The sequence below is a fragment of the Nannobrachium achirus genome (assembly GCF_963921795.1).
Source record: "Nannobrachium achirus genome assembly, chromosome: 5".
Taxonomy (NCBI): Eukaryota; Metazoa; Chordata; class Actinopteri; order Myctophiformes; family Myctophidae; genus Nannobrachium; species Nannobrachium achirus.
In genome coordinates, this window is record NC_137814.1 from 59,911,569 (window position 1) to 59,927,300 (window position 15,732).

At 43.6% G+C, this 15,732-nt stretch overlaps 1 protein-coding gene across 1 annotated transcript in view; it reads left to right on the top strand.

Annotated features, from left to right (window-relative positions):
* The window catches only part of LOC308285231 (uncharacterized protein), a gene marked incomplete at both ends in the record, with an annotated part of 72,146 nt that overhangs the window by 48,584 nt on the left and 7,830 nt on the right, over positions 1–15,732 (top strand). The window contains 4 exon segments of the mRNA XM_080725950.1: positions 1,334–1,456; positions 9,878–10,008; positions 12,390–12,513; positions 13,557–13,826. Coding sequence (XP_080582076.1) covers positions 1,334–1,456; positions 9,878–10,008; positions 12,390–12,513; positions 13,557–13,826 — 648 coding nt within the window.

Genomic DNA, 15,732 nt, shown 5'->3' on the forward strand with positions numbered 1-15,732 from the left:
TGTGGGTGGTGTCATTTGACTTGTTTCAGAGACCTTCAGCTTAATTGGCTTAACTTAACCCCGCCCCCTCTTCTGATTGGCGAAACTCTATTTGGCTTTATCTCGTCAACCGTTTGACGTAGAGTCTCATTTGACTTGTTTCAGAGTCCTTCAGCTTAATTGTTTTAACTTTCCTTGTTCTTAAAGTGATCCCTGACTAATACGACAAATATGCCTTAATACATTATAAATGTCCTCTATAACTACAATGTAAAATGAAAAACACCTTCAATATTTTATTTCTTCAAGAAATAGCTAATCTTTCACTCAATAGGGGAAATGCATGTCGCAAGTTGATGATGTCATAAATGTCATGTGTGATCTATCCCTATGGAATTTATGGAATGCATGTGCAAAAAACACATTTGAAATATTGAGTTGATGCTCATATTAACCATATGAAGTATTAAGTTTGTTTTTATTTGCACATGCATGCCATAAATTCCATAGGGATACATCACACATGACATTTATGACATCATCAACTTGCGACGGGCATTTCCCCTGTTGAGTGAAAGATTAGCTATTTCTAGAAGAAATAAAATAATGAAGGTGTTTTTAATTTTACATTGTAATTATAGTGGACAATTATAATGTATTAAGGCATATTTGTCTTATTAGTCAGGGATCCCTTTAAATGGTTGGTTTAACTTAGCCCAGACCCCTCTTCTGATTGGGTCTTGTGACGTGGGTAGAGCTGCGAGGGCCCGGTCATCGTTGCTTGCAGCTTTAATTGGAATAGTATTTTGATGTCCGCTCAATAGAAAACACCTCCAAAAGCATTTTAACGCCTGCACATAGAGGACACCACAAGTACGGAAAGTTGCACAATATGTTGTAGAAATTCTATCTTGTGGCTTCTTCATGCTCTGATGGCCACAACCCGCAACTTAAACAGCCCTGAATAGTTAAGCCGTCCCTGCCAGGCACAAGCTATGTAATCTCCAAGGAGGACACTTTTCTAGGTTAACCGTGCACTGTAACTGTGTTACTTTCCTACTGTAGCCTCCTCGGTCAGTGTGCAGTGAGAGCTGTTCCCCTGGAACCCGTGTGGCCAGAAGGAAAGGGGAACCTGTCTGCTGCTTCGACTGTGTCGCTTGTTCTGAGGGAGAGATCAGCAATGAGACTGGTAGGATTACATATACAATAACAATGTACAGTAGGCTATCTTTAGGATGATACTGTGTGATTTTCTGTCCCTTTAACCTTGCCATCTTTGTTAGACTCTACAGAGTGCACCAGTTGTCCAGAGGACTTCTGGTCCAGTCCCCAGCGTGACCACTGTGTTCCTAAGAGTCTGGAGTTCCTCTCCTACCACAAGAACCTGGGTATCTCCTTGACAACCATCGCATTGCTGGGCACACTCATCTGTGCCGTTGTCCTGGGAATCTTTGTCTACCATCGAGACACTCCCATGGTCCGCGCCAACAACTCAGAACTCAGCTTCCAAATCTTGATGTCACTCAAACTATGTTTCCTGTGTTCACTGCTGTTCCTTGGCCGTCCAAGGCTCTGGACTTGCCAAATGAGGCATGCAGCGTTTGGGATCAGTTTTGTGTGGTGTGTCGCTTGTATATTGGTAAAGACTATGGTGGTGTTGGCCGTGTTCAAGGCCTCCAAGCCTGGAGGAGCAGACATTATGAAGTGGTTTGGTGCTGTGCAGCAGAGAGGAACTGTTCTGGCTCTTACTTCCACCCAGGGAATTATCTGCACAGTCTGGCTTGTCTCTGCCTCACCAACTCCTCATAAAAACACACAATACAACAGTGATAAGATAGTCTATGAGTGTGATGTGGGATCAACAGTTGGTTTTGCAGTGTTACTGGGTTATATTGGTTTACTGGCACTCCTCAGTTTCATCCTAGCATTCATGGCAAGGAATCTTCCAGACAACTTCAATGAAGCCAAGTTAATCACTTTCAGCATGTTGATCTTCTGTGCCGTGTGGATAGCCTTCATCCCAGCATATATCAGCTCTCCAGGAAAATATGCAGATGTAGTGGAAGTGTTTGCTATTTTAGCATCTAGTTTTGGTCTATTGATGGTGCTGTTTGGCCCAAAGTGTTACACCATCCTGCTGAGACCTGAGAGAAACACTAAGAAGTCCATCATGGGTCGAGGCTCCACCAAGACATTGCAGAAAAACTGAAAAATATCAATAACTAGAAAAGAACATTTCTAAGAAATTTTAAGTGTGCCTGCAGCTCGCTAAGTCTGTGCAACCTTGTGTAGCGGTTGGTGTTAGAATTAGCGTTACATTTATGAGGGGCACTTCCTGTTTGGCGAAATAGGCCCCAATTAAGGTTAAGGACTCTTAATCAAGTCATTTGACGCCACCCACGCGTCTGTACGACAAACAGTTCACGAGATAAAGGGTCACTTCCTGTTTGGTGAGGGGCACTTCCTGTTTGGCGAAATGGGCCCCAATTAAGGTTAAGGACTCTTAATCAAGTCATATAGCGCCACCCACGCGTCTGTACGACAAACGGTTCATGAAATATAGGGTCACTTCCTGTTTGGCGAAATAGGGCCCAATTAAGGTTAAGGACTCTTAATCAAGTCATATGGCGCCACCCACGCGTCTGTACGACAAACGGTTCATGAAATATAGGGTCACTTCCTGTTTGGTGAGGGGCACTTCCTGTTTGGCGAAATAGGCCCCAATTAAGGTTAAGGACTCTTAATCAAGTCAGTTGATGCCACCCTCGCGTCTGTACGACAAACGGTTCATGAGATAAAGGGTCACTTCCTGTTTGGTGAGGGCCACTTCCTGTTGGGCGAAATAGGCCCCAATTAAGGTTAAGGACTCTTAAATCAAGTCATTTGACGCCACCCACGAGTCTGTATGACAAACGGTTAATGAGATATAGGGTCACTTCCTGTTTGGTGAGGGGCACTTCCTGTTTGGTGAAATATGCCCCAATTAAGGTTAAGGACTCTTAATCAAGTCATTTGACGCCTCCCACGAGTCTGTACGACAAACGGTTCATGAGATATAGGGTCACTTCCTGTTTGGTGAGGGGCACTTCCTGTTTGGCGAAATAGGCCCCAATTAAGGTTAAGGACTCTTAATCAAGTCATATGACACCACCCACGCGTATGTACGACAAACGGTTCACGAGATAAAGAGGCACTTCCTGTTTGGCGAAAGGCACTTCCTGTTACAGAGGGGGCGGGGCTTAATCAATTACAGCTCATCCCTATTGGCCAGAGTTGTGTGTGCATTTTAAAGTTTAAGTGACGTTGCTAGGCAAAAGTATGTCAGAGTAATGTTTTTTTCAGTCCCCCATTCAAAGTCAATGGGGGTTTTTGAGCGTAGTTTTTTACGAATTACGTTGCCATGGTAACGCGGATCGGAAAGAAAAGTAATAGCACACCATTCCCGGCCGAGCCGCACATTTTGATGTATATATTGCGGGGGTGGCGTAAATCTTGCGGCAGTTATTACGTGCCGAAATTTCCCCCATTCTAAGTCAATGGGGTTTTTGGGCGTTGTTTTTTGCGAATTACGTCGCCATGGTAACGCGGATCGGAAAGAAAAGTAATAGCAACCTATTCCCGGCCGAGCCGCACGTTTTGATGTATATATTGCGTGGGTGGCGTAAATTGTGCGGCAGTTATTACGTGCAGAAATTTGCAAGAACATGACTTACTGACTTAAGTATGGCGGATTACAATAAGTGTTTTGCCATTGCATTGCATGGCCGGCACACTTAATTAGCAATTAACAATTCATGTAATCAAATTTGCACCAGGAAACAGCTGACACTGCAGTCAGTGATCTATCACTGTGTCTAGGTTGGCGAGGTTGAGGATTGAATATTCTGATACCTCTATGGTACCTCTACCTTCTGATACCTTCCCTATGGAAGTCACGTGTTTTAACAAGGGAAGCTTCCCTTAAGCTACCCTTATGGCTGGATTTAAGGGAAAGGGTTTTCATTAGGTAAATTCATAGACTGTAGAAAAATATGGACGAAGCGAAGCCATTGGTTTCTATGCAGCGCAAATGGCCCTTTCTACCCCTTGGAATGGGTGTCGCCATCATAGAATTGTAAAAGCATCAGAGATGCTATTGGCTGCCAACGGTCACGTGCAACGCAGGGATATGTGGTCGTAGCCTCCCGAAATACAGCACACGAAGAAGAACACAGCCGGCTGGTATCAGTTTAGTTGGCCACGCCCCCCCGCAACTTTATAATTTATTTTAAAATACATTGGACCACATTTCGACAAAACGAATATGATGGTGATTGAAAGGCAATTTTTAACTCGCGATAGGAACCATACAGTATTCATGAAAATGTTAATTAAGGTTAGAAAATGAAAGGGGAAAATGAATGGGATCCAATGGTGGGAAATTCTTTTTGCGATCGGCCGGGGGGAAAACAGCGCAACTAGCGGCCAATCATAGGAAGTTTTAGTTCCGTATTGGAGTCATTCTAAATCGGCAGAACTATGCCCCTGGGTAAATTGTAGGCCAGCTGCTAGGAGCAGCCCAGCTGCTGGGAAAAGGCTTGATTAGACCAAGGGGCAGGGTTCAACCTCCAACCAATAGGACAGAATGGGCCGTGCTGGAATGCCACAGGGCGGGGTCACACCTGTAGTCTGCTTCAGAGCCTCTGGTCTGCAGTGACAATGCCCACTTCACGCAAAGCATTGTTGGAAGTGTATTCTTATTTGGATAAGGTTTGGATTAGGTTCTGATAAATTAAGGTTTTGATAAGGTTTGGATTATGTATATGTGTGAACGCACCAAAGGGTGCGTTCACACAGGTAGGTGATAAATAATTCAAACCTTATCAGAACCTTAACCTAACAGAAACTTATCCAAATAAGAATATCCAAATGGCGGTTGAACCCTGCCCCTTTGTCTCATCAAGGCTTCTCCCAGCAGCTGGGCTGCTCCTAGCAGCTGGCCTACAACTTACCTAATGAAAACCTTATGAAAACCTTTTCCCTTAAAACCAGCCTTAAGTTTCTCTTATCAAAACATGTGACCTCCATAGGGAATGAATTGAACAGAACCTTACCCCCCCCCCCCCCCCCCCCCCTCCTCCCCCCAGGTTTTTGATAAAATTAATGTTAAAACCTGTGTGTCGGAAGCCTTACAGATGCATTGTTCAGGTACATGTGAAAATCCTAAATTGGGGAGTAAAAGGTTCACCAGCACGTATCCCTCCTCATGCCACTATGACAATAGTGAAAGTAAATTAAACATTTAAATAATTTGACAAATGTTATTACACTATGCTGCTAAAATGTGGAACGCCCTACCGAAGGCCTTAAAGGAGTGTAAATCCCTACCTTCCTTTAAAACCGCACTGAAAAGTCACTTACAGTTGGCTGCTACTCGAAACTTGTAGAATAAAACAAAGCCTGTCCTTACCTCCCCCTGACCTTTCTATTGTAAATACCATTTATTTTGCAATGTGTTTTACAACTGTTTTTTTTTCCTTTTTTTGCATAGGACTGTGTTTTATTTGTCTGTCATTTTAATGTCATACAAGTTAAAAAAGGACCCCAATTGAAACAAGCCCAAAAGCTTTCTTGAAGTGTTTATCCTTTTAGTTGATTTTATACCAGTGAACTGTACTGTCATGTCAAGTACTCCTATGCAAACTTCTAATAAAGTCTTAAATCAATCAATCAATCAATCAATCAATCAATCAATCAATCAACCAATCAATCAATCAATCAATCAATCAATCAATCAATCAAACAATCAATCAATCAATCAAAACACAACATTAACCGGAATGCATGTAAATGTTTTAAATGGACTGATATGAGATTACAGTATTTTTGTTTTTCGAAATGCGATCGACCTGAAAATCAATTGTACTGAGACCACTAACATGACTGATTACTGCGTATGTGTGTTTACTTTAATTAACATATTAATTGTGAATTAGCAATACAATATTTTGGCACGTCTTCGCATAAAGTTGTATTCTACTATATGTCACATCATATTAGGGAAATTAGACATTTGTACACTTTTAACAACCTCATGCATAGAATAAATCAGAACGTCTGATTTAATCAAGTGTTATTGCACTGTTCCAACCTTGTGGTGTTTAAATGGCCTCTAAGGCCTAGTTTAATTAAAAATCACACCCAATGTGAAGCGAGCGGTGGTTGTGCTTGCATAACGTCTTCAATTGGTAATTGGTGATGTAATACAGGCTACACACACACATTGCTATGGCAAATCGCTGAGGAAAAAGACTAGGATATAGGTCTAGGATGTAATTGGTGATGTAATATGGCTACACACACACACACACACACACACACACACACACACACACACACACACACACACACACACACACACACACACACACACACACACATATTGCTATGGCATAACGCAGAGGAAAACACATTGCTATGGCAAAACGCTGAGGAAAAGTGGCTACAGACACACGCACAGCCACTCTATGGACCACCGCTCAAAAATCACACCCAATGTGAAGTGAGCGGTGGTCGTGCTTGCATAACGTCTTCAATTGGTAATTGGTGATGTAATATGGCTACACACACACACACATATTGCTATGGCAAAACGCTGAGGAAAACACATTGCTTTGGCAAAACGCTGAGGAAAAGTGGCTACAGATAGGTCTAGGATGTAATTGGTGAAGTAATATGGCTACACACACACACACATATTGCTATGGCAAAACGCTGAGGAAAACACATTTCTATGGCAAAACGCTGAGGAAAAGTGGCTTCAGACTCACGCACAGCCACTCTACCACCGCTCAAAAACACTGTGTGCTTGCGATGCTGCCTGGCAGATGACGTCACTCAGCTAAGGGACACGTCTGGTGACCTGAAGATGCCTTGGGCTTTACACTTGTTTTCCCTCACACCTCTGCAAAGTAACTGAGTACATTTACGCAAGTACTGTACTTGATTGTGCATTCCTCATTTAAGTAAAAGTATCAATACTGCAATGTAGGAATTCAAAATGTACTTGATGAAAGTGTTGGCATCAAAACTTAAAGTACCAAAAGTACAAAGTACAAAATGTTTGAAAATAGCCCTGATATAGAACAGGGCTGAAGTGGTTCATGTACTAATAACTAGTAACTAAAGTTTTCAACTTTTTCAAACACTTCACGTACAGTAAAGTCCAGAAGGTTAAGGACACCTTTTAGGTAATTACTTGAGTACTTCCATTTTTTATATTTCTTGCTTCTACTCAACTACACCTCAGAGCTAAATATTGTCCTTTTTACTCCAGATCAATATTTTAGTTGTTTTGTTGTTTTTTTGAAGCGGTGAAAGCCGCTTCCAATGAGTGGCTTTGTGTGTCCCACGCCCATATATGGTCATTTCAGTCCAGAATGAACCACCACTCAAATCAGTACACATTATTTCTATAGTCATGTGATCAACATGGATCTGTCCTATTTTTCATAATCCATCTTGATTGGCTAGGATTGCCTGCCACCTGCCTCACGAACATTAAAAACCTGGATGCAAAACTCTCAAACTCAACCGCAATAAATCAGAAATCAGAAATCATCATCGGCCCTGACTCCCTCACCCGCTCCACCCAGGACTCCCTTGTCAAAACCTGTACCCACATCTGCAACCTGGGTGTCATCTTCAACCCCACCCTGTCATTCCACCCCCACATATCACCAAAATTGCACTTTTCTCCCCTCCGAAACATCTCCCTGACGAAACTCTTATCCACACCTTCATCTGATCCAGGTTAGACTACTGCAACAGCGTCCTTCATGGCATCACCCCCAAAACCCTCAATAAACTCCAATACGTCCAAAACGCCCGCCATATTTGTTACCAGCACCCGCTCCAGAGACCACATCACACCAGTCCTCCATGACCTCCACTGGCTGCCTGTCAAACGACGGATTCGCTTCAGAATACTCCTCACCACCTACTGTCCAAGGCACTGCACAACCTGTCCCCCCCCCCCCCCCCTCCTCTCCGACCTCCTCGAGCCACATGTCCCGTCCCGTTCCCTCAGGTCGAGTGATGCCGGCCTCCTTGAGGTCCCCAAGACTAAGAGTTGAACCTGGGGCGACAGGACCTTCTGATACGATTAAAGTCTTTGTTGAACCCAAGTGCAGACACAAACACGGAGGCAGATATGCAGTTCTAGAATATAGATTTAATTGCCAGCGAGCAAACAAAAAGCAAAGTCCAAAAAACAGGAATCAAGTATTCAAACTTAGGAGTGGCCAAAACTTGGGCCTAGGCTGGCAGTGGCAAGGCAAGGTCCACCAGATCAATCCGGGTCTGGGTACAGAGGAAACACAAAAGTTAGTCAAGGCTCGAACAGAGAATGAAGAGCAGAGCAGGGCTTATATACCCTCAGCAAGATTGCTGAGACGCTGCAGCTGGTGAAGCGCCGCACCCCAGTCCCTAGTCACCCAATCACATGTGGACAGAAAATGGTTAGGATGAGGTAGATGGCACTGGCATGGGCGCTGATGTAACACCTTCTCTGTGGCCGCCCCCCACACTCTGGAATGAACTCCCTAAACACAGCAGAGACGCCCCCTCCTTCCCTACCTTGAAAACCGCCCTGAAAACCCACCTGTTCACAATTGCCTTTCCCAGTTGACCTAGCTTTTAGTGTTTTATTGCTCTTTTGCTTTCATCTCTTTTTTCCCAATAAAGTTGTTGATTTTACCTCCCCAAATTAAATCACACTTGATGGCTCCAAAGCCTCCTCTATTTAGCCTGGTTTATTCCGTTCCACTAACGCCAAGCCAGCTAGGCTGTGAAGCAGCAGCGTTCCAGGATCATTAAGTCTGACTAAAAGCTCGTTCACGTATCCCTTGAAAAGCCCATGTGGTCGAGCGCCGATTCCTTGATCGTGACCAATCATGGAACCAAACAGAGCAGCGTTCTTCTGCCCCCGATTACGCGAGGTTAGCCCCCGATTGCCCCCCTAACCCCCCCCCCCCCTCCACGCACCGCGCGTTTCTCTCTCACGCTGTGCAAGAGAGCAAGGACAGGGAGGCACTGGATTAACTAATCTTGGCTGCTATAGGCTAGCTTCACAGGTTCATCTCCATGGTAACTGATGTGGGATAACGTTCGTGAAACCGGCTACTGGCTTAAAATAATCAGGCTAACTCGCCAGGCTAATCTGCCAAGATAATTCCGCTTTCATGAAACCGATTAAACCTTAGTCCTTCCTCAGTGGAACAGGCCCCAGGTCATCATCACTTGAGGATTTAGATGCCAAAGATAACTTTATTCAATGAATTATTAACGCTTATACACATCACGCTAGATGTGATTTTAGGTAAACACATAAAAGAAACGCCTACGGAATCTTTTGCATTTTTGGATCTTTTATTTGCGTCGCTAAAAAACGGTGTGTATAGACGTTTAAGGTGCCAGAAACAATTGAGAAACAAAAACGTTTTGGGGGGTTAGGCCGAAGTGATATTTGTTTCATGTATTGACCCGTGTTTGACTTACGGTGGGAGAATAGTTGCCCTGCTGAGATAGTTTGATTGACACATACAGGACACACAAAACATTATTTTGACATGAAAGGGTTGCTGTTAAGCCCTGCCTCTACTTCTGCCTCTGCCCTGACAGGTGCTGTGAAAGGTTACGTAATGCCATAAGGTGGCACATGGGGATGGCACAGAACTGTGTATAAAATGTGACAACTGGACAAAGGCTTTAGAGGAGGGAGGGGGGAGTTAGACAGAGGAGGACAGTCATGAAGGCTTCTCTAGACACACAGCTGCTTTCATATATGTACTTGACCGTGATATTGTTCTGTTCATTCACTGTTTTGTCTTCCTCACCTTCCTCTTCTTGTGAGTTACAGGGGCAGTTTAATCTCAACAGAATGAACAAGGCTGGGGACATAGTTCTGGGAGGCTTGTTTTACATTCACTTCATCCCTGTCTACCCCGAGCTGTCTTTCACGTTCAAGAGGCAAGAGCCTGCTTGCTATGGGTAAGCATCACAAAATACATTGTAAATGCAAAACAAAGCAAGCAAGAGAACAGCACAGGTCGCACATTTCTACAAAGATAAATAAGCGCGATTACAGTGGAAGTTTGTTTGTTAGTTTCTTTATTCCAGCGTTCAGACAGGCCGAGACCATGGCTTTTGCTATTAACGAGATCAACAGAAACAGCAGCCTACTACCAAATGTGACTCTGGGGTACAGGATCTATGATACTTGTCGCAGCTTTGGAGGTGCGTTCCATGCAGCATTGTCATTGGCCTCTGGGATAGAGAAGAAGGATGTTTTGCACCTTTTGTAGGTCAGTTACTATGCTACCTGTAGTAGGGCAGGAGAGAGGGGTCTACCAGCACCCCAATGACATGTTTTCGAAACCTGTTTTTTTTGGACCGTTATGATGTCTAGTTATGATTTCTGCTTGTTGCCGTCGCCAACTAATACCCCATGGGGTTCATTTTTAACCTTTTCTCACAACTATTCCCGATCTGAACCATACAATGGTCATAACAGAAAATGCCATAACGCTTGATGTAAACAACCTACAGAGACAAATGAACACACTTTTCTATATGATTTTGACCCAGGGAATTCATTAAAGTGGTTATTTTTAACATGTATGCACATCTTGACCCTATTTCAGGACAGAAACGGTGAAAAATAACCCAAAAATGTTCAAAACACGTCTATACTTCTCTTTGTACAGATAAATTAAGGTGTATTCTTTTGATACCACAGGTTTTTTAGGACCCTTATGATGTCTAGTTATGATTTCTGCTTGTTGCCGTGGTCAACTAATGTCCCATGGGGTTCATTTTTAACCTTTTCTCACATATCCCCAATTAGTGTGGGGATTTAGGGGAGCAAATGCTAATTTCGTGCAATTTTGACTTAAAGCGTGAAATTTTGCACAGATGTAGCCCAGGGCTTGCTCTAATGATTTAGCTAGGGCGCCCGAGTCTGCGACCTTCGGGGTCGCCACAGCGGTCAAATCAAGTTGGGCTTCCATTGACTTTCTATACAGGAGGAAAATACCCAGAAAAAGATTTTTTTTCTGGGTATTTAAGGAGGATCTGAGGGGTCTAACTAGGGGTTTGTCATGATGCTGAATCCATTGCAGGCATTTGTTTTGCACAAAAAACATTCTGTGGGCTAGAAATGGCCTCAGAAAACAATACACGTATGGGTGAGTATTCATGTTAGTCGGAGGCCTTAGGGTTTTTTTTTCTTGTGCTAATCAGTCTAAAAGTTCAACATTTTGCACAGATGTAGCTCAGGGCATGTTCTAATGATTTAGCTAGGGCGCCCGAGTCTGCGACCTTCGGGGTCGCCACAGCACCCACACAACTCTGAAAAGTGATGACTCATCACTTTTCATCACTAAAGTCGATGGGAGCCCAACTTGATTTGGCCGCTGTGGCAACCCCGAATGTCGCAGACTCGGGCGCCCTAGTTAAATCATTAGAGCATGCCCTGAGCTACATCTGTGCAAAATCTTGAACTTTTAGACTGATTAGCACGAGAAAAAAAAACCCTAAGGCCTCCGACTAACATGAATACTCACCCATACGTGTATTGTTTTCTAAGGCCATTTCTAGCCCACTGAATGTTTTTTGTGCAAAACAAATGCCTGCAATGGATTCAGCATCATGACAAACCCCTAGTTAGACCCCTCAGATCCTCCTTAAATACCCAGAAAAAAAATCTTTTTCTGGGTATTTTCCTCCTGTATAGAAAGTCAATGGAAGCCCAACTTGATTTGACCGCTGTGGAGACCCCGAAGGTCGCAGACTCGGGCGCCCTAGCTAAATCATTAGAGCAAGCCCTGGGCTACATCTGTGCAAAATTTCGCGCTTTAAGTCAAAATTGCACAAATTTAGCATTTGCTCCCCTAAATCCCCACACTAATTGGGGATATGTGAGAAAAGGTTAAAAATTAACCCCATGGGACATTAGTTGACCACGGCAACAAGCAGAAATCATAACTAGACATCATAAGGGTCCTAAAAAACCTGTGGTATCAAAAGAATACACCTTAATTCATCTGTACAAAGAGAAGTATAGACGTGTTTTGAACATTTTTGGGTTATTCTTCGCCGTTTCTGTCCTGAAATAGGGTCAAGATGTGTTTAAATGTAAAAAATAACCACTTTAATGAATTCCCTGGGTCAAAATCATATAGAAAAGTGTGTTCATTTGTCCCTGTAGGTTGTTTACATCAAGCGTTATGGCATTTTCTGTTATGACCATTGTATGGTTCAGATTGGGAATAGTTGTGAGAAAAGGTTAAAAATGAACCCCATGGGGTATTAGTTGGCGACGGCAACAAGCAGAAATCATAACTAGACATCATAACGGTCCAAAAAAACAGGTTTCGAAAACATGTCATTGGGGTGCTGGTAGACCCCTCTCTCCTGCCCTACTACTGTGCCTGTCTGAGTGACCGTGAGCAGTTCCAATCCTTCTTTCGAACAATCCCAAGTGACGCCTTCCAGGTGAATTGCTATAGATCTACTGCTATTGTGCTATCTTTGTGTGACTGTAGTGTTCTCAAACATTTTCATGTAAAGGACCGCAAATTAATATTCTTTTGGCTGTGGATCGCCATTTGAAAATATTTTGTGCCAGGGACCCTCATAAAAGAGCTGTTTTTAAAATGTTTTCAAAATATATTTTTTTAAGATCTTTGGAAAATATCCGATCTACTGTTCAAGCTCACAGTGTTGCGAGCTTGTAGATCGGCTATTTTCAAATAACCGCTGTAGGGTTAAAGTGGTTACATTTACTATTAACTGATTTTGCTGGGGACCTCCTGGAACCACTTCATGGACCCCTGGGGGTCCCCATACCCCACTTTGAGAATCCCTGTATGCTCCACACACTTGACAAATACCTCTCAGATAATACGTCGATAATGCATATCACATCTGCTTTGCTCTTTATCTCCTCTTTTGCTTGCTTGTTGCTTTTATCTTTGTTGACAGCATGAAAAGAGAACGGTATGACCTTTTCTATTGTGTTATCCGTGTAGGAGATTCACTGAATGACTGTGAATAATCTAGCCCAGGGGTCTTCAACAGGCAGGGGTCCACAACCCCTAGGGGGGCCTCTGAGTTACTACATGGGGGCTGCCAAATCTTTGTGTGATATGATCATGTGTTTTACATTAACCACTTGAACCCTAGCATTCCTATTCTGAGTGGCACATTAGCCAACAATAGCAGATCTACAAGCTTACAACGCCTCGCGTTGCGGGCAAAGAGGTTTGGTGTAGAGGGAAAATAATAGCAGTAGAACTGGAAGTATTGACGGTTCAAGTGGTTAAATGTCTGAAAATGCACATTAATCCAACATACACTGATGACAGTGCTGTCCAACAAGTCTAAGCTGTCTAAGAAATCTATGGACATTTTTAGTTTGCAACACAATTGTATACAATATATATGCTATAGTGGGGGTCCCTGCTTCCTTGGCCTTAAAACGTTGAAGACCCCTGATCTAGCCTGAGCCCTTATCCTTCCATTCTTTATCTAATCAGGTGCGAGCCATGCTCCAGATCATGAGGCGTTTCGGGTGGACCTGGGTAGGAATGCTGTTCATTGATAATGACTACGGACACAACGCAGCCAGATCCTTACAGTCTGAGCTGGCCCACTCTGGGTTGGCCTGTCTGGCCTACGTGGAGGTGGTGCCCATGGACCCTGACCCAGTTAAACTTCAGAGGATCGTCTCTGTGATGAGGAGATCCACAGCTCGTGTGGTCATTGCATTTGTATTTGCTAGCGGTTTGACTAAACTTCTGGACGAGGTTTGGTTTACGTATAAATGCATTAATAATGACTAGTAAGACGCCTCAGGGTGACATTCGACCAAGGGCCATCTGGCCAGTGATGTATATCGGACAAGTTACCCATATATGGAGACCCCTGGTACCCATATATGGAGATCCATGTACTCTATATGGAGATATGCTGTGAGAGCCCAAAAATGCTTACTTAATACTCAGTTATTCGTTATGTGAAAGTCCTATGATGTCTATGATGACATCTGACATCATACCCTTTGTATGCCCATACATGGCGATCCCTGTCTGTAGAACCATCCACACAGATGGGCTGTCTTGGTCATCTGTCTTGGCCATATGTGGATTCTATTAGTGTGGTATGTGGCCGATGGTCTCCAAAGGCATTCCCATATGAAGTCCTGTAGATATGGGCTTAATATTGATGACATCAGGGAACTCCATAAATGGGCATAAAAGTGATTCTGTTAATGTGACATAACAGTGAAGCCAGAGCGTGATGTCAGAGCCGCAAGCCCATTCTGTTAAGAGTCGTTCCCCTGACATCAGAGCATGATGTCAGAGCGACAAACCCATAGAACCACAGTGACAGACAGACAGACATACATACATACATACATACATACATACTGTACGTACGTACATACATACATACATACATACATACATACATACATACTGTACATACATACATACATACATACATACATACATACTGTACATACATACATACATACATACATACATACGGACAAGATGTGACCATTTACATACTAATCTGCAACCTACTGTCGCAATAAGGAATATGAAATTACGTATAGCTATATTGAAGTGAACACATTTTCAGAATAAAAACAAGTGTTTTATCAATATACATTTTTTTTTCATTTATTTCATTAAATTATTTCATTGCATTTAATTTTTTTCCATTTTCCAAAAAGAATATATATATATATATATATATATATATATATGAAGAGTTCATTTGCAAAAACAGATAAAAGCCATTTTGGAAAAAAATGAGATGACTATTGTAAATAACAGTTAAAATCTATTTTGTTGTTAAGGCAGATATATCCCATTCTAAACGCCCTCAAAGATCAGGTTTTGTAGCAAAAACAGACAAGTGACATCTTTGTTTGCAGAAACAGATAAATCCATTGGGCAGCGTGTTTAGACCATGTGATCCAAGATGGTGCCCCATTATGCACCAAACTTGTCTCAAACATTGTTCAGGGGTCTGCCATGAGGATAGTCAAACCAGGGGCCATGTGTGGCCCCCAGGTGCCTCTGGGTGCCACAGGCGCACTGTTGCCCCGTTTTGCACCAAACTTCTCTCAAAGACTGTTCCAGGGGTCTGTCATGAAGATAGTCACACCAGGGGCCATGTGTGGCTCCGAGGGGCCATGTGTGGCCCCCAGGGGCCTCTGGGTACCATAGGCGCACTGTTGCCCCATTATGCACACTGTTGCCACCATTATGCACCAAAAGTGTCTCAAACACTGTTCAGGGGTCTGCCATGAGGATAGTCACACCAGGGGCCATGTGTGGCTCCCAGGGGACATGTGTGGCCCCCAGGGGCCTCTGGGTGCCATAGGCACACTGTTGCCCCATTATGCACCAAACTTGTCTCAAACACTGTTCCAGGGGTCTGCCATGAAGATAGTCACACCAGGGGCCATGTGTGGCTCCCAGGGGCCATGTGTGGCCCCCAGGGGCCTCTGGGTGCCATAGGCGCACTGTTGCCCCATTATGTGCACTGTTGCTCCATTATGCACCAAATGTGTCTCAAACACTGTTCAGGGGTCTGCCATGAGGAAAGTCACACCAGGGGCCATGTGTGGCTCTCAGGGGCCATGTGTGGCCCCCAGGGGCCTCTGGGTGCCATAGACGCACTGTTGCCCCATTATGC